General features: G+C 30.2%; 1 protein-coding gene across 4 annotated transcripts; it reads right to left on the reverse strand.

Annotated features, from left to right (window-relative positions):
* Positions 1-288: 288 nt before the first annotated feature.
* LOC145937025 (phospholipid scramblase 1) lies at positions 289-25672 on the reverse strand. Of its 4 annotated transcripts, none has more exons than XM_083039796.1 (7): positions 25415-25669; positions 15199-15417; positions 7190-7288; positions 4978-5195; positions 3306-3461; positions 2411-2572; positions 289-2038 (listed from the first exon to the last, which is right to left on the reverse strand). In XM_083039796.1, exons 2-7 carry the CDS (start codon positions 15308-15310, stop codon positions 2009-2011), a joined length of 777 nt encoding a protein of 258 aa, XP_082895922.1. In that variant the 5' UTR covers positions 15311-15417; positions 25415-25669; the 3' UTR covers positions 289-2008. The 4 variants fall into 4 exon arrangements, with proteins under 4 accessions (XP_082895922.1, XP_082895904.1, XP_082895914.1 ...); XM_083039778.1 differs by lacking the exon at positions 289-2038 and adding an exon at positions 23197-23439 and having other exon boundaries at positions 2279-2572; positions 25415-25672; XM_083039788.1 differs by lacking the exon at positions 289-2038 and adding an exon at positions 23197-23448 and having other exon boundaries at positions 2279-2572; positions 25415-25672.
* Between the last annotated feature and the right edge of the window lie 776 nt (positions 25673-26448).

Consider the following 26448-nt stretch of genomic DNA (forward strand, 5'->3'; position numbering starts at 1 on the left):
TCAGAAATAGGAAATATGAAATAAAAAATATAATTCCTATCGTATAATTGCAAAAGAGACGATGCGAATCAAAATTGACGTACATTTTTAGAATATATATATATTTTTCGTATTTATATTTTTATTTTTACTAGTAATAAAAATCTATATTTTTATATCTCTGGAAAGAAAAATTTTCTTATAAATATATATATAACAAATATCCTTATTTATCTATTATTAACAAAATTAATATAGCTGCACTGAGAATTTCAGTAATATAAACAAACATATGCATAAAAACGTATATATAAGCAATATAATTTTATTTGGATCAAATACAAACGTACATTTTTCTCACAAATTTATCTTTATATTATTATGCATTATCGAGTAAGAAAATATTTTCAAAAAATCTCTATTACATTAAGACTCCTGGGTGCTCACCGCGGCCATATTGGATTGTGACGTCAGAGGCGAGAAAGCACACGCTGAAAATTCTTAGATGCCATTTTTTAATGAAAAGATATTTCGATTAAACAGCACTTCAGATGGCTTTAGCACACTCTTAAAAACCCCCGAAAACTATCCTTTTCCCTTTATAATCAATCAACTGTAAAATGATCGAGATATCAGACTTTGACATGCAGAATGACTGCGCATGTGCAAAGACCAGACGGACTGGGCTTCATAATATTACATTTTACAGCTGTTGATTGATTATAAAGGGGAAAGGATAGTTTTCGGGGTTTTTTAAGAGTGTGCTAAAGCCATCTGAAGTACTGTTTCATCGAAATATTTTTTTATTTCGAAATGGCATCTAAGAAATTTTAGCGTGTTTTCTCGCCTCTGACGTCACGATTTCGACATGGTCGGAAAGGAGCCAGGAGCCTTAATGCAAATATATATATTAATATCGTATAAAAGGACCAAAATAGAAAACTGTGGGCTCGTAGCTTAAATTTTTGTCTAAAAATGAGCAAAAATATTACATTTATGCGCTCGTAGCTAAAAAACTAGCATATTTTGAAGGTCGTGCTTATTTGAATTTTTGATCGACGTCACATGAAGTACACTTAATTTTCCATAGTTTTGATCGATTTTAACGGCGGCCATTTTTTTCATATAATTAGTGCGTGGTCCTTTTATACGATATTAATATATATATTTGCATTAATGTGTAATAAATAGATTTTACAAAGTACACACTTTTCCATATTTTTGATCGATTTTAACGGCCACTTTTTTCATACAATTAGTGCGTGATCCTTTTAAACATTTGTTCTTTGTTCTTGCTGCTCTATATTAATTCTTACATTATTAAAGATCTTAATACAAATAATTATATTTGTATCAATACATATTTTACATTAGCTAATCACAAACTATTTACACAAAACAAAATTGCATTCGGCAACAGATTATAGAGTTCAATTTTGACGTATTTAAGTAAAAATTTATTGATTGTGTGTACGGAGGAAGATAAGTATAAATAATTTATACTTTATGTGCTTTTTTACAATGAATAAAAATTATTATTTTTTTAAATAATAATATATATTGTTCATTGTTATCGTTGTTCAATATTCGGAAGACAATTTAGAAGGAAGGAAAATAGATATATTGTGAATTAATGAGTAATTATTTAAATGAACACGGATGATTACCATTATTTATAAAAAATAGAGAATTTCTCTATTAAAGATCGAATTCTGTGCTTTTTACAACGAACACAAGTTTGATCACATTTTTTTGCGAATAAATTCAGCTTAATGTATTTATATTATACATTCTCTTTAGATATAAAAATATATATAGCAAAGATTATTGAAAAATAAGTGACTAAAAAATAGAATAGCAATATGTGTAGCTAATCTCACAGCTCATTTAATAAGATTTTATCCTGAGTATGTGTGTATTTGATGATTGTTTATTTATATGTTACGTGCAAAATATCTTTTACTGGTACGTATAAGTATAGACAGCGCTTGCATTCTATTTTTTTCTCTTAAACATTAAAACAGATTGATCATTGCGGATTTTCGAAATACATGAAGTCCTAAAACATCGAAGAATATAAATTAAATAATAAAATATAATAACAATATATTATATAAAATATTAATATTTTAATAGTAAAATAATTTAATATTAATAATATATTTTATACATATATATTATACCTATATTAAATTTTATATATATGTATATATATAAAATTTAATATTTGTATTTTTAATATTTTTATTACAAAATAATATAATAATATATATATAACAAAATATATATTATATCATATTTATATATTATATACTATAATTTAATTTTCCATCTTCACGTGATATTTAATAACTCATTTTTCTTTTATATTTATCACTTTTATATTTTTCTTTGAAATAATCGATTTTTTATGATATTCCAAGATACTCACTATGAGAAGACAGGCTCCTAGCAGCACGGCCTTTATATTTAAGTCGAGATCGCGTGGGAAGTTAATGCCGAACATATCGGCATCGGTAAAAATCTCTCGAGCGAAACTGCTCCATTGCTTTTGGATCCTGCCGACGCGATGTTTCTCATCTAGGGATTTGATCTGCAGATTTAATCAGATTTGAAGGATGTTAACCCATTTTTATGCAACTCTAGAGTCGCTAGACTAGACTATTTGATTATATAATCAAATACTTGCCAATTTTGGCAAGTATCATATGTGTTATTCCTTATCATCATTGAGAATCTCGATTTCATGAACTTTAAAAACCTTTTGATTTTCTCTTACAATTAGCTTTAGAGAAAACAATTCAATATATATGATAATAATAAAATATAATTAAGTTTGTTATACATAAAAGTAATATGTTCGCTTATTAACTATTTATAATAATTTATATTATATAAATTAATTATCTTATCATTAATTCATTATTGTTATTATTAATTCATATTTTAGATTAGATAAAGCATTCATTATATATTTAATATTATATTTCTCTATCAATATTGATTTACTTAATTACATCTATTAATTTTATAATTACACATTTTCTAAGTATGAAGAAAATCAAAGAAAAAAAAAAGAAAGTAATATTATATATCCTCTTTACATTATTTAAGTATATTATATATTATTTAAAATTATACACATTATTTATTTTTGCTATTCTTTGATTATTATTAATTTTCATCAATAGAAATTATAGGATTAAAGATAGAAATTTATTAAAGAAAAAATAGATTTAACGATTAATTAAAATTTTCGTGAGATTACAAAGAGTTAATGGATACAAACTTATAATAGTAGAGTTTGAAATGTTGCGATACGACACCTCAAAATTTACTTCAACGCAGAAACGAAGAATTGGTCCTTTTATTGTTAACACCGGCTGGCCGGATGCGTTGCGAATGTGGAATATCGGTCGCCAGAGACTCCATTCTTGAGTAACGCTGCCTAGCAAAGTCCCCCCGGAATAAACCTCTAAAAGCTGCAAATATTTTCGGAATATATCTCCAAAATATAACTTTAGTCATCTACCCACAGCTAGTTATAACAAGAAATGAATAAATTATTAATTTTTTAAATTAAATATTCTAGTATAATTAATAAATAAATAAGATGTTTTTATAATCGGCCAATAGAGCCAAGCGCGAAGATTAATTTTAATTTTTCGCAACAGTATCTCTTGGTTTTGAGATTACTGAGTTCCATTGATTAATTAACCTCGAAACTTACAACGGAAAAATAGGCGAGAAAAATATAGGTCCGAAAAGTCGCTGAAGCGGGAATTGAACCCGCGTCTTTCGCTTGCCGAGCGACTGCTCTTACCACTAAGCTATTCAGACCCTTTCGATCCTATATTTTTCATTTGCCCTTTAATAGATGTTTAGTAAATAACGCCTTGATTAGGCCCAGGCGTGAATATATAACTTTAAGAAAATATTTTTAATCGGCTCTCTATATTAAGAGATACTGTTGCGAAAAATTAAAATTAATTTTCGCGCTTGGCTCTATTGGCCGATTATAAAAACATCTTATTTATTTATTAATACAGAGACCCGATTAAAAATATTTTCTTAAAGCTAGTATAATTAAGTTTAAAATAAGATTTTATTAAGTTTTAGATATTTTTATCGATAATCTGAAGTTTTCTTTATTTGAAGTATGAATATAAAGACTGACACAGGAAATCGACATTGTCGTTTTTTCTCTTTAGAGCGTATTAGATCAAATCCTTTGATGATGTGGGCGAACTTTTGTCAAAGGTAAAGCTGGCAGATGGCTCGCACGTGTGAAGAAACTTTGGCATACACAAGGACCAGTAGTTCTCATTTCGTTTCTAAATCTTGCCTTTAGATTTATTATTATCATTATTTATAATATTATCTTTTTCCTACTCATATCTGAGAATTTTAAAAAAGAAACTTGAGATTATTCATAAATGTTATATTCAAAGTTTTGTTAAAATTTTTCAAATATTTTATTACACAACACACAACGTTTTGTTATAAAATTATAAATAATACCAACCCAATTTGTTTCTTTAAAAAAAAAATGACTAAATTATTATATCCATTACATTGCTTATTTATACTTTAGACACTTTAGGATTAAAGAACGCTTTAAAAATAAATCTCAAGAGAGCCATCAAATAAATTTATGCAAACAATGAAAAACTCAGTGACTAGAAATCAGTGGAAGCAGACGAGAAAAAAAAAAGCAATATTTTTTCTTTTTTTAATTATATCACTGCTTTCACAAAAATTAAGAGATAAAAATTGCAATTGCATTCTAATAATCCTATAAGTTTTAAATCAATTGTCATAAAAATGATGAAGTGACTGATCAGCTGATTTTCGTGAAGAGACAGAAATTTTGATTTTAATTTTTTCTTAGAGAGATGCAAGACTGAAAAATGTCTCCCGATTATTTTTTTCCGAAATGCACTTCCTACAGAAATAGCAATCGTAATAAACGCGGTAAAGTAAATTCAAGTAAGATACCTGCAGATAGCAGGGATAACAACAACTGTCGCATCTGAAGGGACGAGTCATGTGCAGGACCTCCCGCCGCTCTCGATCGTAGACACTGAATTCGCAGGAACGATACTTGCCCAAGCACATTCGCGAACAGATGCTCGATTCTTCGGTCACATAAAACACTAGTTCGCCACGGATGTTCGAAACAGCGTACCTATTCTTAGTCTCGAACCCCGTAAAAGCTGTCATCCGAAGAGATGTGTGTAACGTAAAATGTATAATATATATATTATATAATGTAACATATATGTATAATACATAATATAATTAGTGATTTAGCATTTGGTAAATATGTATATTAAGGAACTCATCCCCAATAACCTTGATCTTGACAACATGTCAAGATCATGACTCTGACAATGAATAATATCGAAGAAGTTTTAATCGTCGCTCATTGTTTATTAAAAAGTTATTAACTATTAAATTACGAAGTATTAAATTGAGAAGTAAGAAATATTAAATAGTATTAAATATGATAATCCAAATTTCTCTGAGCATGAATTTTATACTAATTGTACATAAATAAATGCGGGAATAAGAAAGGGGCTTCGCCTTCCTCTTCCCCTCAAGAAACTAACCACACTTAAATCTAATTTTTATTTAAAAAATCGGAGGAGGGGTGCAGTTAGAGAGCTTTGCCTCTATGCATTTATTTTGTAATGACACACATTCGTGATAATTATTAATTAAATTATTTCACTAACACGTCAGATTTCCAAAATAATATTGAGGTTTAATATGTAAGAAATGGTTTTTTTGCAATATTTAAGATTGTTTTTGTAAAAAAAGTTAACGTTATCTGAAAAATCTGATCAAATATGAATGTATTGATTATCCTCTATAAAATGCATTTTTTTATTTCAATATCTTACTTTTTATAGTCATGTTATGAAAGATTAAAGCTGGGAACTACTTCTCACATAGAGATGCTCCTGAGAAAAAAAGGTTTTTTGGAAAAAAATTATTTTTTCCAAAATTTATTTTACCATTATTTACCATTTGTCCCTTTTTAGATCATACAACTTTTGTCTGGAACATTTGTTTCGAAAAATTCAAGATGGACAATTAAAATGAGACACCCTATATATAAATATACATTTAGTAAATATACATTTAGGAATCTATTATGGTAAATTATACTATGTATGTGTATCGATAGCCTTAAACTATAAATTATGAGTGTAATTATATGACTTCATCATCATGGCGGAATATTTGCTACTATCTCAGCAAATCTCTGTATTTAAATCCTTCCTAACATGACTAAAAATAAGATATCAAAATTTAAAAAGATGCATTTAAAAAGGGATGAACAATACATTCATGACATCTGATCAGAATTTTCAGATAATGTTACCTTTTTTACAAAAAAAAAAAACTTATTAAATATCGCAAAAAAGTCATTTTTTGTATATTAATTTTCAATTATTTCGGAAACCTGACGTACTGATGAAAATTGGCTTGCGGCATCGTTTTCAGTATCTAAATATCTATAAGAAACACCTTGTCTGGTTTAAAATAATGAAAAAAATTATTTGTTTGTAAACTAGTGTTATCGTTCGTACAGTCTAATCCAAACCAATCTATTTTTTTGAATAAAAATTAGATTTGTGTGTGATTAGTTTCTTGAGTGCAAGGCAATACAGGAGAAGGAGTGGAGTCCTTTTTCGGCCCATGTTTATTTAAATACTTAAATATAATTAATATAAAATTCATGCTCGGAGACGTTCAGAATATCGTATTTAATGCTTGCTCTCATCATATAATTTTTAATAACGGTTTAATAAACAATTAATGACTAAAACTTCTTAGATTTTATTCAGAGTTATGACCTTGATAACATATGTCAAGGTCAAAGTTTGGAAATAAATCTCTATTAAAATGTATATTTACCTTTTCTATAAGTTTTTTTCTCCTAGTAATCTATTCTCTCAGAATAAAAATATAATAATTCAATTGTACATATAATAAAATACAAATAAAAAAATAAAAAGAAACTAAGCTGCTATTGCGAGAGATAAATATATGCATAGTTCCATTTACAAACTGAAAAATGTTAATCGTGAATGATAACTCTCATCAACGAGAATTTCGCGAATCTCGAATACACACTGTATACTCGCGCTCGCAAAGAGGAACGTTTTATTTTTATCTCTCGATAAAGCCGAGTGCTCACCTTCAAGTAACTCAATTTTCTGGTTCACGAAAAGATAATCAAGGTCCATAAGGTATTGCAAGCCGGGTAGATATGTCGTACTCGGCGGCAGCCAGCCACCTAAAAGAGTGACGCTCGATAAGCGATGACGTTCATTCGATATACACTATTCATTATTGGTATAGATAACAATACTTAATACAAATCTTTTTAGATTCGTATAAATATTTAGAAATGTATAAATATTCATATAATCCTATCAGAAAATAGTCATATATCGCGTGTGTAATAAATAAATTTATAAAATCATGAAATATATATTATCCCCCCCCCCTCCCCACCTTGTATATAATTTGTAATTGTTTTTTATTGAATTAGGTAAGCGAAATGATAAAAAAATCTATACAATAAGATTTTTTATAGATTTGTGAATTTTATTCGAATAATGAGATTAAGGCTCCTGGGTGCTCACTGCGGCCATATTGGAATCGTGACGTCAGAGGCGAGAAATAACACGTTGAGATTTCTTAGATGCCATTTCTAAATAAAAACATATTTGCATAAAATAACACTTAAGATCTCTTTAATACACTTCGAAAAAACGCCGAAAACTATTCTTTTCCCTTGACAGTCAATCAACAACCGTAAAATGATCGAGATATCAGACTTTGACATGCGGAATGACTGCGCATGTGCAAAGACCAGAAGGACTGGGCCTCATAATATTACATTTTACAGCTGTTGATTGATTATAAAGGGAAAAGGATAGTTTCGGCGTTTTTTAGAAGTGTATTAAAGAGATCTTAAGTGTTATTTTGTGCAAATATGTTTTTATTTAGAAATAGCATCTAAAAAATTTTAGAGTGTGTTTTCTCGCTTCTGACGTCACGATTCCGACATGGTCGACAAGGTACCAGGAGCCTTAATTGTCATTGATTAAACTAGGTATATATGCATTGTAATATCCCACTTTAAGTATCTTTTCTCCTATAACTTTTACAAAAAAAGTTTCGTAAAAGTTGATTGACTTTAAGAGAGATACAAGACAGCGATATTAATTTATTTATACAGATGCCACTTTCGAGATATTCACTAATTATCAATTTTTAATGAAAATCAATTTCTTCTTTTCAACAAAAATTGTAGGTCTCAACAAGATAAATCCAACTATATACTATATTAGTTGAGCGTTTTCTTGATTTTTCTACGAATTATACATTTTTTAAGTTTTGGAATATTAATGTTTCGCAAACAAATGTAGAGAGATACTTTCTGCTCAAATTAAATTTTATTTTGTGTTTTTAATAATGATATCTAATGGTTATTGTATAATATAGTATTAAATCATAGGAAAATATTTCTAGAGAGACACCTGTCATCTGTTTTATAAATATTTCTCGATATGTGGAACTAATTCCAAAATTGTGTAACTTATGGAAAATTCAAGAAAAAAAAAACTCTACTAAAAAATAGATAATTGGATATTTCGACGAGATCTACATAACTTTTGCTAAATGAAAAAAATCGGTTTCCATTTTTAAAAAAGTGATGATTAATGAATTTTTGATAGTGGCGCCATCTGCGAACAAATTGATATGGCTGTCTTGGGTCCCTAAAATTTGTTTAAAGTTAAACAACTGCGAAATATTTTTTTGCAAAAAGCATAGAATAGAAAAAATTAGAGAAGGAAATTAAAATGGTCCACCCTGTAAATCGCAAAATACGTGTTTAGTCGCGAAAAAAAAAATCTTGCACCTTTGTTCTTCCTCGGTAAGAAATCTGGTGTAACCTTTCCTCTTGGATTTGTAATATCGTGCCATAGTATGTTGGAAAACAATTCTTAGCCGTCTACGAATCCATTCTACTCTGACCTTCCACGAAGATTCTAAATATTCAGATTCCATCGTACGTGTGAGATGCTGCATATTGTAATATTATTTGCAGACCGCACTTTTAGAACACACTATATATTCGCTTATTCGAAATCAAAATTGAAATATCTATCTATCACTATATTATCTACGACTTTATTATCGCGTCTATAATTGTTATCATTATCTTACAATTTTTATCCACACAGACGATTTATGTAATCAAGCGCAAATAATTTATATCCAGAATAATTTTAATTAGAATTAATTTATATTTTTATTGTACACATATATTTATAGTTTTATTCAGAATTATTTATTTTAAAAAATCACTGGTCCAATATAATATAAGTAACTTGAGATCTTTGTTCAAGATTCTCGACACTATTATTTTTCTTTATCATATCATTAGATTTTCAGATTTTTTCTCACCTCTTGCTACACTATTTTAATGTTCTTTGCATTCTTAATTCAAAATTTATTCTTTGAGAAATTCTTGCCACTGTCATCTCCTACCATACTTATCTGTCATTCTCTCTACCGCGTTCATCATCTCGATCGCGATTATTATAATCTGGCGAAAATAATTGTTATGCTGATTCGAGACGTCTCTCCCGACGTTTACGACTTATCAGAATTTACTCTTATAGCCTTCTCCACCCTCCTCAAGGCGCGCAAGGAGATAAAACTTTTCCATGGTATACTCTCGTTTCCTTCAATTTTTCTATTTTTTTCTTTTATCGTTCAGAAGATAATATGAACACACGCGCAGAAAACAACGCGTCGCCAGAATATTACGTCGCGGAAATTTGTAAGACGAGACCGATATATTTATTGCACAATTCACAGGAAGAAAATCTAGGATTATTTAATTTTCTCAAAAAATTTTCGTTAACCGCAGAAAATTCTAGTAGGTAATCCATATAACATAATTAATCTCGCGATCTTTTCTTTCTTACTTTCCTGCTTTCGATTTCTCGATATCGCAACCGAACAGGTAAAAGACAAGAGATATACTGGTAGCGTCGAATGATCGAATTATATACAGACGTATATAACTGCTTATCAGAATATTTCACAATTCAAACACACGGCGGAATTATCTATTTATCTTATATCGTGATGAAGAGAGCACAATAACACAACACACGGCGGTGAGGGAATATATACCCGATGGCCGAAAAGTTCAGCGCCGTCGTTTCAGTTACGAACGATAACGACGAATGCGACGACAGTCTGGATATGATATGACACACGACGATCAACACAACGCAGACGACCATTATCTACTTTATACTGATTGTTGCTCTCGGTGGTCAACTATTACACTTACACACCGTCCGTATATAAATCTGTTCCGAATCGCATGATCGCAGACACGATGTATTCGAATTTCATTTCGTGGCGAACCGCAATCATAGAAGGATATCTGGATTAAGAGATTGCCGATGGAGGATCACGAACGTCCTCCTATCGTGAATATTAATTAAGCACAATCATGAAATAGATGCGTTCCGGGATAATAGCACGTTTATGGCAATCAATAATATTATATTATCTTTAAGAATAATATTATACGGATAATATTTTTCAGAAGTATAAACATTTCAAACGCATATAAAAACATAGAAAACTTGAGAACGGGATATAGGAAATAGGAATTATTTGATAATATTTTTGTCCACATTCTTTTTAATATATTTAATGAATTGTAACTGGCTTATGACAAGAAAAACAGGATATTATTGTTGTAAAAACCAGTTAATAAAATATGTATTTATGATTTTATGAGCATTTTTCGAAAACATATGACAAGGAACTGAGAAGAGTTCCAAGAAACTAAGATTTCGATAAAAGAATTAAAGACTAAGTATATTTAAAACTTTATATTTAAAATTTAAAATATAAAAACTGGTATCTCTTAAAAAAAAAAGTTTTTTCAGTTACAATCACAAATTTGTTTCTTTCATAGGAGAATATTTAATAGTAAATAAAATGGTAAGATAACTGCTAATAACTACGAAGAATCAATGCGAAACGCTCTTGAAATACAAAAATACATTTGTTTTAATATTTATCAATGTCCTAGTTAGTGCTTAGTCCCCTGTCACATTATTTCTCAGGGGATTGAGAATAGAGGACTGAGAATTTGGAGGTTTATAAGTTAAAAGTATCTCTTTTGAATTACGATATATATAGAGATTAAAAAGTTGAGGAAAACTTGAAAGCTAAATTTATACATAATTTACATTAAATGAAAGTTTGAAAACAATAAATTTTTAACATAACACTACCAGAGGGACTGAAAAATTGATTGACCTAACACGTGCTCATCAAGACTACGCGAGAGGGAATGAACGAAAATAACGGCTCGCCGTCAAACTTATTATGACGTACACTAACTTTATTTCAAAATTCATTTGGTGCAAGCTATTTCGCTGAGACCATACATGGCATTACAATGCAAATAATTTTAATAAAAGAGGACTGAGAATTAAAATTTGGGACAAAGTTTAATAACGTTATTCAATAATAAAATAGAATTTAATAAAATAAATAATATTGTTGATATTATATAATAACTACTGTAAATTAGTTAACACAAAAATGTTATATAATTCTAAAACTATTTTGTGACAATGTTGTAATTTGAATTCTGGATTTATATATAACACACCAGGGAACTGAGAATTTCTTATTTATAAGATAATTTTTGGAAATAAATACATTACTTTGTTCTTTCTTTTATTATTTGTCTATATACTTAGTTATTATCTTTCTTTGTATTAAAAAAAAAATTCCTATTTTTGTAGAACCAACCATATACAGGGTGTCCCATTTTAATTGACCGCCCCCAAAAACTTTTTTATTTGTAATTTTAGAAAAAATATTTCAAACAAAAGTTGTAGGGTTTTAAAAGGTCTATTCATTGGCCTTATCAATTTGACCTTGGATGGCATTGCCGAGGTCAGGTCAAGGTCAACTTAATTTTTTTAAACGGAAAGCTTTATTTTTTATTGCATATTCTTGTAGCTTATCTCGAGAGCTTTCCAAAACACTATAATAAAATGTTCTTCCGTTAAGTATCCTATTTTTCGAGTTATGTGAGGCTTAAAGTTAACAATTTTTTGACATAAAATGTAAAATGTCTTGTAAAATATTCAGTTTTCGGTTTTAATCTTATCTTAATACTTTTATGCACAAAATAATGAGAGGAATCGATTGGTGTAAAAAAAAACATAGTTGTTTTTAAGAAAAAATATCTAATTAGTAACATTTTTTTTTATAATCATGCGTTTTTTTTACACCAATCGATTGGTCTTGATTTTCTATGCCTAAAAGTATTAAGGTATGATTACCGAAAACTGAATATTTTACAAGATGTTTTACATTTTATGTAAAAAAATTGTTAATTTTAAGCCTCATAACTCGAAAAATACTTAACAGAAGAACATTTTATTATAGTGTTTTGGAAAGCTCTCGAGATAAGCTACAAGAATATGCAATAAAAAAATGGAGCTTTCCGTTTAAAAAAATTAAGTTGACCTTGACCTGACCTTGGCAACGCCATTCAAGGTCAATAAATGATAAGGCCAATAAATAGACCTTTTGAAACGTTACAACTTTTGTTTGAAACACTTTTTTCTAAAATTACAAATAAAAAAGTTTTTAAGGGTGGTCAATTAAAATGGGACACCCTGTATACATATGTATATACAGGATGTCCCATTTTAATATATTATCCCAATTAATACGGTCATTTATCAATTTCAACAAAATCAAACAAGAATTGTAGGATTTCGAGGGGGAAAGAAGATATTGACTTTCTTTTAAAAGGTGTTTTTCAAAGTTATTTAAAGGTCATTTATGTTTTTTTTTAAATGTTATTTTAATCTTAATTTTTTTATATAGATCGATTTTTTACAATTTTAAGCATAAAAAGTTATAAGGGTAAAATGATCAAAAAGTGAATTAATTTGCGAGATATTTTTTATACTTTAATTTGACATAATCTTACATAAACTATGAAATATCTCGTAAAATATTCTTTTTTTGACGATCTTACTTTTGTACACAAAATAATGAAAGAAATTAATTAATGTAAAGAAAACATAATTGTTTTTAAGAAAAAGTATGTAAATTACAACCAGCAGCTGCATATCGAAATCACCAAAAAATGAATATTATACATTATTATTAATAATTTTGAGTATAATTATAATTAAATTATGATTCCAAAAAATGCGAAATATATAAATTAAGATATAAATCGTGAACGACGCATGTTTAAGATGATATTGCATTCATGCAAACGATATCGTGGAGATAAAATTAAGACAATTGTAGTTTGCTACAGCTGTCATAATATCGCGCCCTGTAGTGAAGTGTGAAGTAATATACGTATGTAGCTCGATATCTTCAAACAAGTAAGTTTCTGAACAAATATTGCTCGACGCAATCATGAAAAAAATTGTTTCAACTAATTATAAAACTTTCTCGTTCAGTTTTACTTTTTTTTTTAATGGAACGAAATAAGACTGGCTCAGAAATATAAAGAAATCTCTCGATGATGTGACGATCACTAGTCAAGTTTAGATTAACGCTAATCACAACAAATAATTAGCATTCTTGCTTTTTAACGTTAACATTTAGTTTTAAGAACTAAAAGAGCTTTATTTTTACGCTAACTAACTGCGATCTGAAAATGGCGCCAAGAAATGCTAATTCTGTTAAGCGACTCCCGCGAATACTGTCCCGAAGAATTACCGGGGCAACTAAATTTTCTTCCTTATCTAGCAGGGGACGAGAAAAGAGCAGAGAAATGCGATAATCAGGCTAAATTAACTGCCGCGGTCGTGGTTGACCCTAAGTATTATTAGCTGAGTTAAGTGAGGAAGATTTTCATTCTCTTACACTTGTACATTTTATTCGGAATTATAATGAACTTTAATCCAGCCGAAATCAATTAATTGAAATATGCTATTCGAACGATTTAATTAAATCATCCCAATATCTTACGCACATATTTTGGGATTGTTTCTAGCAATGAGATCAAAGAATAATAAATTGTGATTGGTCAATTTCTTGCGATTCTTACGACTGCGACTATGTGCTATTTTTAGATAAAAAGATATTGTGATGAAACACAACTTAAGATGGTTTTAGCACACTTTTAAAATACTCTGAAAACATGGTCGCGGCGAGAACCAAGGAACCTTAAGGATGTATTAGATAGATATACAAATCAATGATATTGCCATGAATTTTTAACTGGACATTCTTAATAGCGTCCCAAATCATGATGAATTATTTCAAATTTTTTACTTGCTCGTTTAAAAGTATTAATTATTGAATTTTGCGATTTTTACATAAAATTTAATGTGAACGTTCGAGAGACAGATAATAAATTATTCACAAACTATGAAAAACTAATAAAATTTGATTTTGTTATATAATTTCTTTAAACATGTAAAAATGTTTCTGCAAAGTTTCAAAACGATTTACTTTCTCATTTTGCAATTATTATTAAAAAATTATTAGTTTAATCGAGAATTCGGTTATGTCAATGATGGAAACAGCTGAAAGTTAGGAACTTAAACTATAGCGATTTTCTATAAGATGTACAGCGTGAATAGCGTTAATATTTTTATCTCCGATTGTACAATCGTGGATACAGAGGTTGCGACACTTTATATTTATTGAATTTAATGTTTATTTATTATAAATTTTTTACGATATTTTTTATATTATACACTATATACGCAAATTTGACAATATCATGATCATTTATCGCGCATAAGCACATGACAATGATTCGCATCCTGAATTTTACTGCATATTTATGAACTCATTAAAAAAAAAAGTGTCGCAACCTCTGTGTCCATGACTGTACATTCCGTACATTCTTAAATGTTAGAAAGAAAGAGAAGAAAATGAACTAGTGTTCTTTTTAGTTGAACTGGCTTCTTTTCAGTGTGACACAGTATGTTGGTATCCATGGAGTGACACATAAACGACGACATAGTTAAACGCAACATTTTACCTGTACACAATTGTGTTGATTTGTATCGTAGCTGAAAAGCAATGGGTCATACACTGTGTTATACAGTGTTGCTTGCGTAAGCTGCTGGGTAGCACCCATTAATCTCTGATTCTTACCTGGCGATAATACTGCCACACTTGGTTGCGGCGGTGCTGTTGCAACCGGCGGTTGCATTCCCATCTCCGGCAGGGGGGGATACGATGCTGGGGGATACTTTTGGTCGCCCATTCTTCTTCTTCCGGCTCACCCTCGTCCTTTCTCTCGCGCAGAATAAATAAAACTTTTTGGGTCGACCAGCAGGCTTTCATTCAAAACGGACCGAATAAGGAAATTATCTACAAAATCGAGAGAAAAAAGTAAATATGTTTGCATATGATAATACGTTACGAAAGATACAAAATACTAGACATCTAAAAAATACTTAAGCATACAAAAAAGATATTTTAAAAATCCATATTTCGCGCAGAGAAATTTATTTATTTATTTACGAAAATAAATGGAAAAAATTTCTCTTTAGCACACAGAGACGATTAAGAAAATCACAAAATAAACCAAAATACAAAAAAAAAAAATAAACAAATGTGAACAATTCACCCCATATGGGGAGATTTAACATAAATTATTTAATAGAGAGTGTTTAAAAGAATTTGAAGAGTCGTGGAAGAAATCTGCAATTTCGTTCGCCTGCAAGAAGATTCGATTCATAGATTTGAATTTCCCATAAGAGGTACGGTGATGTTCTTCATGAAAGATTAAAGTATTCCTAAGTGTTCTACATTGGATATATAGTTTTAATCCAACAAATCACTGTAGTTTATGTCTCTTCTGATTAATTTGAAAAGAAATAGTAAGTCAGCAAACTTTCTGCGATTCTCTAATATTATTAGCTTAAGTCTATTTAATATATAACAATATGAATGGTTGAAATAGCTCATCGGATCCTCCGTGAGAAAGCTAATCCTTCGAAGGAACCGATGTTATATCCTCTCGATCATTAATCTATGTTTTTGTTGATATAGAGACCAAACAATGGCAGCATGTTCTGAAGGAGTTTCGAAATGTTTTGTTCTCATAATCTATATCCTTTTAGATGAAGAATCCAAATTATTAATTTAACAAATAACAAAACGAATTCAAAAATCGGAATGCTTGAATTGATTTATACTAAATAAAAAAAAATTCTCTGCGATTTTATTTTAATAATTCGAATTTTAGACGGAGCTTTGTAACAGCTTCTTCATAAAGAATTCCGACTGATTAGGCATAAGTCGGGAAAATAAAAATTCTCTATTCTAAATAAAATTGAAAATTAGATGCGTTTGCATCTCTCTTCTACCGACGGAGAAGATCCATTCAGGAAGTATATTAGTTCCCGAACAAGTCGACTGATGACGGAGGCTGCTTGCTCACGTACGGAACACTCGTTTGCGTATACTGTTTACGTTGTTGAAATTGTTGGGTCATCGTCCCCGCGCCGCGCTCGCGGTATTCGCCTCTTAAAGGTCATTGTAACGCATATATATGCATGTAATACGGACGTATGTATAGATTATATATATATAAAAGAGATCTCACGCGCCGTTGATAAAACTTTCTCTCTCGTCATTGATAACTATATCCTTTGTTCCGCGATCCGTTTTGCCTAAATCGGTAGCGGTACAGTCATCGAGAATGAATGTTTTTGGAAGACTTTCCTGATTATTTACAGAAATAGAGAGAGAAAGAGTTGCATCGTAAAAATGCCTTTTTTTATTTAAATGATTCTGCGAAAAGGAGAGATTCCTATCCTCATTTTCTTCTTTTTAATCTGGGATTTTCATCACGCACGATTCGAAAAAATCCATTAATCAACGGGGAAGATTTTTATATAGAATGTTTCGGAGAAGAAATCTATTATTATATACATATGTATTACTGCAAATATCATTTTTATTTTAGATTTACATTTAATATTTATTCTTAATAAAAAGTGTGCAAAAAGACATAAATTATTGCTTATTATATTTCGGCAAAAAATAATTCCATAATAAACAAAATTAAGATTTAGAATGTTCAGACAAAGAAGTTTGTGGAATACAGAATTTAAAAATTAGAATATGTATTTAATAGCATCTTAATTGCACTTTCACAAGATTGCTTGCATCATTCTTGTGAATCAATCAGTCAGTGAGTTTTCATTTAAAAATAAAATCGCGCGCCAAATTGTTATATAAGATTACTTCACTATATAAAGAATCATTGATTATTGTAGACTTCATAAAAGACAATCAAAGATTAAATACTTATATTATCGATATCTCGTCTTAATAACTGATTACGGAATTATCAAGAATTCTGTAATATTTTCTTCAATTAATTGTTTATTATTTATCACTCGTCGAAGAATTTATTTAAAATTCGTGTAAGTAATGTATTAAATTTAAAGTTAATTTAATTTTATAAAAATATTTTTATATTATATATGATTATTTAGAATTATATATATCTATATTATATTGTGTATTATATTGTGTGTATTTAAAAATTTAAATTTATATGTATATATAATATGTATATATACATATAAATTTAAATTTTTATATAAAAATAAAATTAATTAAATTATTTATTTAATTATAAGTCTCTCATACATGTACTAGATAGAAAAATTTGTACCTACGTGAAAATAACTGACAATGAGTTACGAAATTAAGTGAAATATTTCTTAAGGAAGATGAGGAAAAAATGAGATGTAGAAGAATATCTCGGTTTTTTATTTGAGATGTTATTTTTGCACCGGAATTATAACGGAATTCCGTTGCATCTCGCGAATCGCTGGAGCAAAACGAAATCGCCAGGTCGCCTACGTCACTGGATATGCCCCACGTGAGCATTATATCGGCTCGTACTACTTTTTAACAGCCTTGAATAAAGGTTTTATAAAGCCCAATTGACGATTTCCTCGTTCATATACATATGTGTGTATGTGTGAATGTACGTGTATGGCCTCGAGATGATTTTTTATCGCTACAATTTTACAAGGTGTCACGCACCTGTAATTGAAACTCTTGTATTATGCTTGAATGTACGTGTATCGGGCCCATGTTTAATAATCGATATCTGACGTTGACTTCCGGAGAGCTTTATTTGAATTTTATTTGATGTTTAATTATATATTTTCAAAGATTTTTTTTAGAGATATATTCTGAATTCCTTAAGGGGTTATACCTACCTATAAGGTCGAAAAAAACAAGTATTTTCGGGAATTTATTTTTTTTAAACTTGAAAACTTTTTCTAACAAACGCTACTCTATTTAAAAGTATACATTTAAAAGTAATTATAATAATTTTTATAATAGAAAATATTGATAAATAAAAGAAATATCAGTGATCTTCCGCGTTGTTTTTTTAAAAGGTATTTTACGGTGATCACTTTTCCTTCGACCTGGTTCATCTGAAATAAAAAATTCAAGTAAATTTAATTAATATATTAGATTATCTAGTGCTTAATCGTTCATTATCTCGGGAAATTAATTTGCTACAAAATGGCAAGAGTTCAAAGTTGAAATATCAATTTTTGTAAAAAAAAATCGCTTGTTTTTTGTCTGTAAAATAAAAACTATATAACGAAAAAAAAAGTCACGATCGGGCACAAGATAATCTAATATATTAATTAAATTTACTTGAATTTTTTATTTCAGATGAACCAGGTCGAAGGAAAAGTGGTCACCGCAAAATACCTTTTAAAAAAACACCGCGCGGAAGATCACTGATATTTCTTTTATTTATCAATGTTTTCTATTATAAAAATTATTATAATTACTTTTAAATGTATACTTTTAAATAGAGTAACGTTTGTTAAAAAAAGATTTCAAGTTTAAAAAAAATAAATTCCCGAAAATACTTGTTTTTTTCGACCTTATAGGTAGGTATAACCCCTTAAATAATAAATTCTAAATTATAGATACTACTTTTCAACACTTTTTTAAAATGAGATAGAGGATATAAACAAATAATGTAAATATAAATAGATAATAAAAGACAGATATAAATCTTACGTTAGTATTTTAAATAATATTCGCTTTATTTAATTCTTTTGAACGGAATGTAAATGTCAAAGAGAGAGAGGAGAGAGGAGAGGAGAGAAGAGGAGAGGAGAGGAGAGGAGAGGAGAGGAGAGGAGAGGAGAGGAGAGGAGAGGAGAGGAGAGGAGAGGAGAGGAGAGGAGAGGAGAGGAGAGGAGAGGAGAGGAGAGGAGAGGAGAGGAGAGGACAGGAGAGGAGAGGAGAGGAGAGGAGAGGAGAGGAGAGGAGAGGAGAGGAGAGGAGAGGAGAGGAGAGGAGAGGAGAGGAGAGGAGAGGAGAGGAGAGGAGAGGAGAGGAGAGGAGAGGAGAGGAGAGGAGAGGAGAGGAGAGGAGAGGAGAGATAGTTCTATATAAATCTGATGCTAGTTAAAGATAATAATATCAGAGACAATGCTCTTCATTTCGTTCACTATAAAGCGTTCATTTCAACGAACATCATTTTATCTCGGACACTATTGACACGTGTCCTTCTCGTACAACATGATCCAAACCGCGATTACATGGCTCGAATATCGAAAAACCAGTCGATTCGAGATTCGTATGACTCATGCCCTTTTTAAACTAAAGCATCTAGAGTCATCCCGTGTAGAGTTCTAAAGAGCAGGAAAAAACATGAAAAATTTGAAAAAAAAAAAACGTTTTTCTTTCGGTTTTTTTCTCACCAATTTTTCCGGAAAAATATAAAAAAATCTTTTTTTCTGTAGATTTTTAGTTTTATGTATTGTCTTTAGCAAGAGCTTATCTTTGCAGTTGAGTCCACATTAAACTATTGTAGAGGCTATCATTATCCTGAGAATTGATTAGTTAAAGGTGAAAATACGTGGTTATAACATGTGTAATAAAACAGAACAGACTTAGAAATTGACTTCAATTATTTTTATAGTAAAAATGAGATAAAATAAACAAAGGAAAGAAACAATACTTGTCACAAACTTTGAAAGTACATATGCATTACATATAATAGTTTTTTTATGACCAAAAATATTTTCCCGTTTTTTTCGCGGTTTTTTCTCGTGGTTTTTTTCACAAAATATTTTTCCTGCTTTTTTTTGAACTATAGTCTCGTGCTTCGTCAGTGCCTCTTAAAAGTTGCTTCGCTCTTTGACTTTTTCCGAAGTGTCCATCGATCGTTCATTGTGAATGCGACTCCGTAAACTATTACATTACCTCGTCATCTACTCGTTATCAATGATTGTACGCCTCGATAATGTCCTCGCGCGTATCTGTAATTGGAATTCGCGAGAAAGAAAGGGAGATACGAATCGCAATTGTGCATCTCGGAAATGGGAATTCGTTGAATGACGCTCAATCTATGAAACATAGAAGAAGAAACTGACAAAGCCCTGCTAAAGCGCAGTCAAATGTATGTCAAGAATGCTTTTCAATCATTTTTTCGGCATTTTGCTAAATGTAAGTAATTCTCGCATAAATATATAAATAAATATCAGAATAACTTCAATTTTATTTTTTTATACGATTGATTATGCAACCTGAATCTTTTAATCTAAAAGTTTAGAGGGCTCAAAAAAAATTCTGGCGATGAAGCAGATAAAGAAAAATCTTATTCTTAGTCAAACGTCATTTTAAAATTTGATTTTATCTCAATGAAGATTTCATTTAAAGCTTCACAGTCATTCAAGACATGCTTTATATTGAAGATTAAAAATTTATAATTAAATTGAATAAATAACTGGAATTAAAAGATAGCTTTCAGAGTAAATGAATCGGTCGCTTACGAATTTTTCATTGAAAAAATATCGACTTTAAACTTGTCGTAAAGATCTGCGTTTAAAAAGAGATATCTGGATACATTTGAAATGTTTTGAACGTTTTATGAAGACATCTCGCATCTCCGACATGTTTTTATTCGGGCGCGAGGAGAAAAATCTCAAGTTAAATATGCGTTTCGATCACTGGCGTACAGTGGCCGAGCAAAGTGTGTGATGCATTGCTCAGTTATGTACACTTTCATCGATGATGATGTCATTTGTTTCTCACATGTGTGCGAGGAGAGACTGCGTCTCGCATACCGCAAGGTCGTAAGACCGGATCAGGATCGACCCTTCGTTTTTTCGCCGCCCCGCGCAATCGATTCTTCCCTTTTTCTTTTTAAAATTATAAGTATAAAAATTGTTCAAGTTTTAAAATACTACTACTCATACTAATACTCATAGTAGTAATAGTATAGTAGTAAAAGTAGTATGATTATGAGCTATTATAGTTTCTGACGAGTCTGACGACACTTAAATCATGATGATCATGATGATCATGATATCTCTTCACTTTTGTAGTTAACTAGGTGTTTGGATCCAGCCTGGAGCCTAGCACCAGGCTTATTAGATCCAGCATCCTTGTTCTTTCTAAGTCCTGGGGATCTAGAAACATTCGTGTCCAGGTTCTGTATCTATTAGAAATTAGTGACGGACAGTGGCGCCAATATGTGCACACTGTCTTCTCTTTATACTAATACCCATAAATACATCTTTGTTATCATTTTACAGAATTTACAATTTTATAATGAGGTGATCAACATGTAGGAGCACTAATGTAGGTGCAATTGGCAAAATTATGTTAGTACGTTCTAGGATTAAAAATCTTGGCTAAAGTACTTAGTATAGTGGAAGTGTATCTTATCGCATCATTCTATTATTTTAATGTCACGATTATTCCGATTGACCTGATCCGAGATATTTCAAGAGACATGGTTCTCGCGAAAAAAAAGTTAATCGCCATGAAAATGTCACGTGAAGGCGCAGTTTGCGATCGCACCTATTCGTTTTTTGCGATGTAGAAGTTATTTTGTATGTACATGCATGCAAATACACACACATACACAAACTCAAAAAAACACACGACAGCTATAATACGATAGGTGCAGTAGTAATGTGCAGCACTTCCGGCTTTGCGGAAAGGAGATAGAATGAAAGGAAGAAACACGTTGCTCTCTCATGCGTCTCTTCAGCGTGTGATCTATATTTATCGTCAGCATTTGCCGGTGTATTCTAAGTGGCCACGATATTGCGAAATCCGAGTTCGTGACAGCGGTAGAATTTCACGCAATGACGCACTCACACGTCTTTAATCAAGCTCTTATTAAAATCGACATAATTCAGTAAGCTTACGTTCTCAATAAATTGTAACGGATTTACGAATTCTATTTTTAAAAACCTAAAAGCGTAAAAACTTCGTAAAAACCTTGACAACAGGACTCCGTCCTGTCAGCTTCAAGTTGATAAGAGAATCTCTTCGTAATTGAAATTAGACGTCAGATAAAATAATATATATATATATAATGAGTAATTAATATTTTATTAATTAATATATTAATATTATGATATATACAGGGTGCCCCATTTTAACTTTCGGATTGAAATTTCTCGAAAACCAAGGCTTTCATCGAAAAATGTTTCGTACAAAAGTTGTAGGATTTCGAGGGGGACATCTTGTCGTAAACACATAGTCTTATTCCAAGTGGAGGCATTTTCGAGATTTCGAAGCCATCATTACTTTTTTAAACGGAACCACTAAATTAATTTTTTTACATAAATCGATTCCGTAATATTTGGTGTAATAAATTGTTAGAGTTAAATAGTCAAAAAATGAATGGTTTACGAGATATTTTATGCTTCATCCTAATACATTTTAACAAAAAATATGAAATATCTCGTAATGTACTCATTTTTCGATAATCTTATCTTAATAATTTTCTGCATAGAATAATGAAATAAAAATCAATATTGGTATAAGAAAAGCATAGTTATTTTTTTTTTTAAAGTATACAGTCGCACATTGCAATTGCATTTTTTTTTAAATCACAAGAATATATTTTTCTTATACCCTAATCAATTGATTTATCTCATTATTATGTGTATGCATGTGTGTGTGTCGTAAATAAAAGTTTTCAATTTCAAACATGTGCTCGTGAAAATTCGATAGAAATTCGTCGGGTATAATGAGCGAAGAATGCTATATATTACGAATTACGCACAATGTGCGGGTATTGTTCGCGCGAGAAGCGTGTGCGATTAGAGGGACGATCTTTGCACTCACGTGGAAGAATGGCGCGTCGAAAAACGGGGACCCCGGCAGCGGAACGGACTAACGGGCGACCGGCAACGAGGCAACGGGAAACGATGAGCCTCGTCTTGCAGGCTGTGTATGTATATGTGCATGTGCTTTCCCGACTTCCCGTCTAACACCGCCAATTTTTCGTCGACCTATTTCGAGAAGTCTGCGATTCTCGTGTGGTTGCACCAGTCGAATCTCGGATCCGTTTGCTTCAGCCTGAGTGATCTATTATAGCTTTCAGCATTTTAAAACGGAATAAGTATATAAAAGAAGTGGAAGGAAATGACACGGAGGGAGCAGAGAGAAGAGAGAGAGAGAGAGAGAGAGAGAGAGAGAGAGAGAGAGAGAGAGAGAGAGAGAGAGAAGGAGGGGAAAAGAGAAAAAAGAGATTAAAAAAGGCAAACCGCAAGAAATGCAACGCTAAAACGAACAGTATATATAGCAAATAAAAAACATAAAATCAATTTTATACGTATAAAACGAATAATGACAAATAATAAATAAAATAAGATAATCATATATAATGCGCAATTATTATTTTATTTTAAATTATTAAATGTATATACGTCAAAGTGTAATAATCATTTAAATAAAAATTATATGATCGATAAATGAATGATAAATATTATGTAATAATTGGATATAATAATTATATAATAAATGCATAATATATAAAATATAAGAGTGTAAAATTAACAAAAAGAGAGAATCTCTAAACAGTTATATCACATTTGAATGATTAAATAGGTTTAACCGTGATTTTTAAAAACACATAAAAAATTCTTATTAATTAAAATGTAGATTAATTTACATTTCTTTTCTTTTTTCTTTCTCGCTTTCTCTTTTGATAAAGTGAGATCGCGTTATCGCGGGACCGATAATCACGGAAATTATTCGTCAGCGCGAGTTCGTCATCGGGAGTAATTTGTAATGCGAGAGATGAGTCAGTCATTTGGTAATTATGATAGTCGCGTATGCTAAGCGAGAAGAAAATAATCGCATGTAGCTCGCGATTAGGCTAATTTCTACATTAATAGATTATTAATATTTTCGTGGAGAAAAAAACTCGCTTCTTAAAATTGAAATATTTATATTACACGGTTTTTATAAAGCTCTTTACGTCACAACTCATTTGTGATGCACAGTGCAAATTAGTCATTAAGGCGTTCATTGTTATAATAATGTTTCCATGCTTGTAATTCACAATGCTTCAGGTATTTAGAAAATTATACTAGAGGGCAATCCTCTAAATGAAACAATCAACCTGTTCATTTTAGAGAAAATATGCTCATATACTAATATATATATACTATATAATATTTTTTTCGAGAACTTTCTTGCTATTTTAATTCGCGAATTTTGGGACATCCTATATATATATATATATATATATATATATATATATATACTCGTATATATATAAATATATATTAAAAAAAAAAAAAATATATATATATATATAAGGGTGTATCAGAGCGGTGTAAAGAAAACACATAATTGTTTTTAAAAAAATCAACAATTTTTTTTTTCAAATCAACCATATGTGTTTTCTTTACATCAATTGATTGGTCTCATTATTCTGTGCATAGAAGTATTACAGTAAGATTACCGAAAAGTGAATGTTTAACAAGATATTTTATATTTTATGTCAAAATACTGTAAACTTCAAGTCTCACAACTCGGAAAGTACTTAATAAAAAATAACTCATATATAGGGTTTTGGAAAGCTCTCGAGGTAAGCTACAAGAATATGTAATAAAAAATAGGGGGTTCCATTAAAAAAATTCAAAGTGATTTTTATGTGACCTTGACGGTGCTATTCAAGGTCATACTAATATTATTATATAATGCGCCACTTCGAGCCCTACAATTTTTGTATGAAACATTTTTCATGAAAATGCGTAGTTTCCTCAAAAAACTGCTGATACGGTCGCTCTCTCTGATACACCCATATACTATAGTTATATAAATCTCTTGTACTGAATATTTTCTATTGATTATATATTGACAACGAGCATATATTATATAGGTTCGCTTATTAAAATTCATTTTGATTCTATCATAATACGTATATATATGCTACTGTTTGCGCCGAGCGTAACCCTGGTGAATATACGAGTAAATGCATACGCAAACGATATCGATATATGCAGCCTGCGTATCATACTCTACAACACAAATGAAACGAAATGCGACTCACTCGGTTGCTCCTTACGAGATTTGGCAAGGTCGTGGATAGAGTCGCTGTCTGGTAGATAAGAGAGTGACACTCGTATCCGCTGATGAAGGGTGACTCCTCCCTCGTGATCGTTTCCCTTACTTCTCCAGAGATCACACAGATCTGTTCTTTTTACGTACACTTTTCTCTCTCTCTCTCTCTCTCTCTCTTTCTCTCTCACTCTTTCTCTCTCACTCTTTCTCTTGAAGCGAGACGTATAATATATCTTCACGTCTCAAAGAGAGAAGAAAAAAGAAAAGTTAATACGAAATTGTCACCTATATAAACTGAAACAAAATTTTATCTATCTATAATCTAATCGTTTTATACATTTATCTAATCTAATCTCTCCAAATTTCGGAAAAAAGAAAAAAAGAAAGCGCCACAAGTATAGAAAGTGCAATTGAAAAGTACTGAATTCTCGATTTGTGGTAGCTATGACGGTTACGCCATGAATGGTCGGATTCGATCGGAGTCGACCAATCAGTTCGCGTTTCGTTGAAAATACGTCTTAAAGTTTACGGCGTGTATGAAAACGTGATATGGTGCATCACTATAAAATTTAGCTTTATTGTAAAAAATTTATTATTGTTTTATATAATAAAAATATTTTATATAATAAAATCTTTTTTATCTCTCTTTGTGCCCCCCCCACTCTTTCTTTCTCTTAGGATAATCTAAACAAATTTAAAAAGGATAATATAGCATATATTGTATACCTATTGTAAATCATTTTTTTGAAATTTGTTTTAAGATTTAATTTTTAAAATTTTTTAAAAAAATTAATTTTGAAAAAAATTTTTTAAAAAATGTTTTAAGATTTAATTTTGAAAAAAATATTTTTTTCAAACATTTTTTTTAATAGAAAATATAATTTTTTCAAAATTTTTAAATTTTACTAATGTGGTTAAATAAAGATATCTATTTATTTTCTCTATATGTATGTAAAGTTTCATCAAAATCTAATTTTTTTTTATTTTTGCGAAGTTTCTTTGTTAGACCGACATCTAATACGC

The sequence above is a fragment of the Prenolepis imparis genome, unplaced genomic scaffold, assembly GCF_030444845.1.
Source record: "Prenolepis imparis isolate NDT839.2.m4 unplaced genomic scaffold, iyPreImpa1.0 SCAF_1, whole genome shotgun sequence".
NCBI classification, from domain to species: Eukaryota; Metazoa; Arthropoda; class Insecta; order Hymenoptera; family Formicidae; genus Prenolepis; species Prenolepis imparis.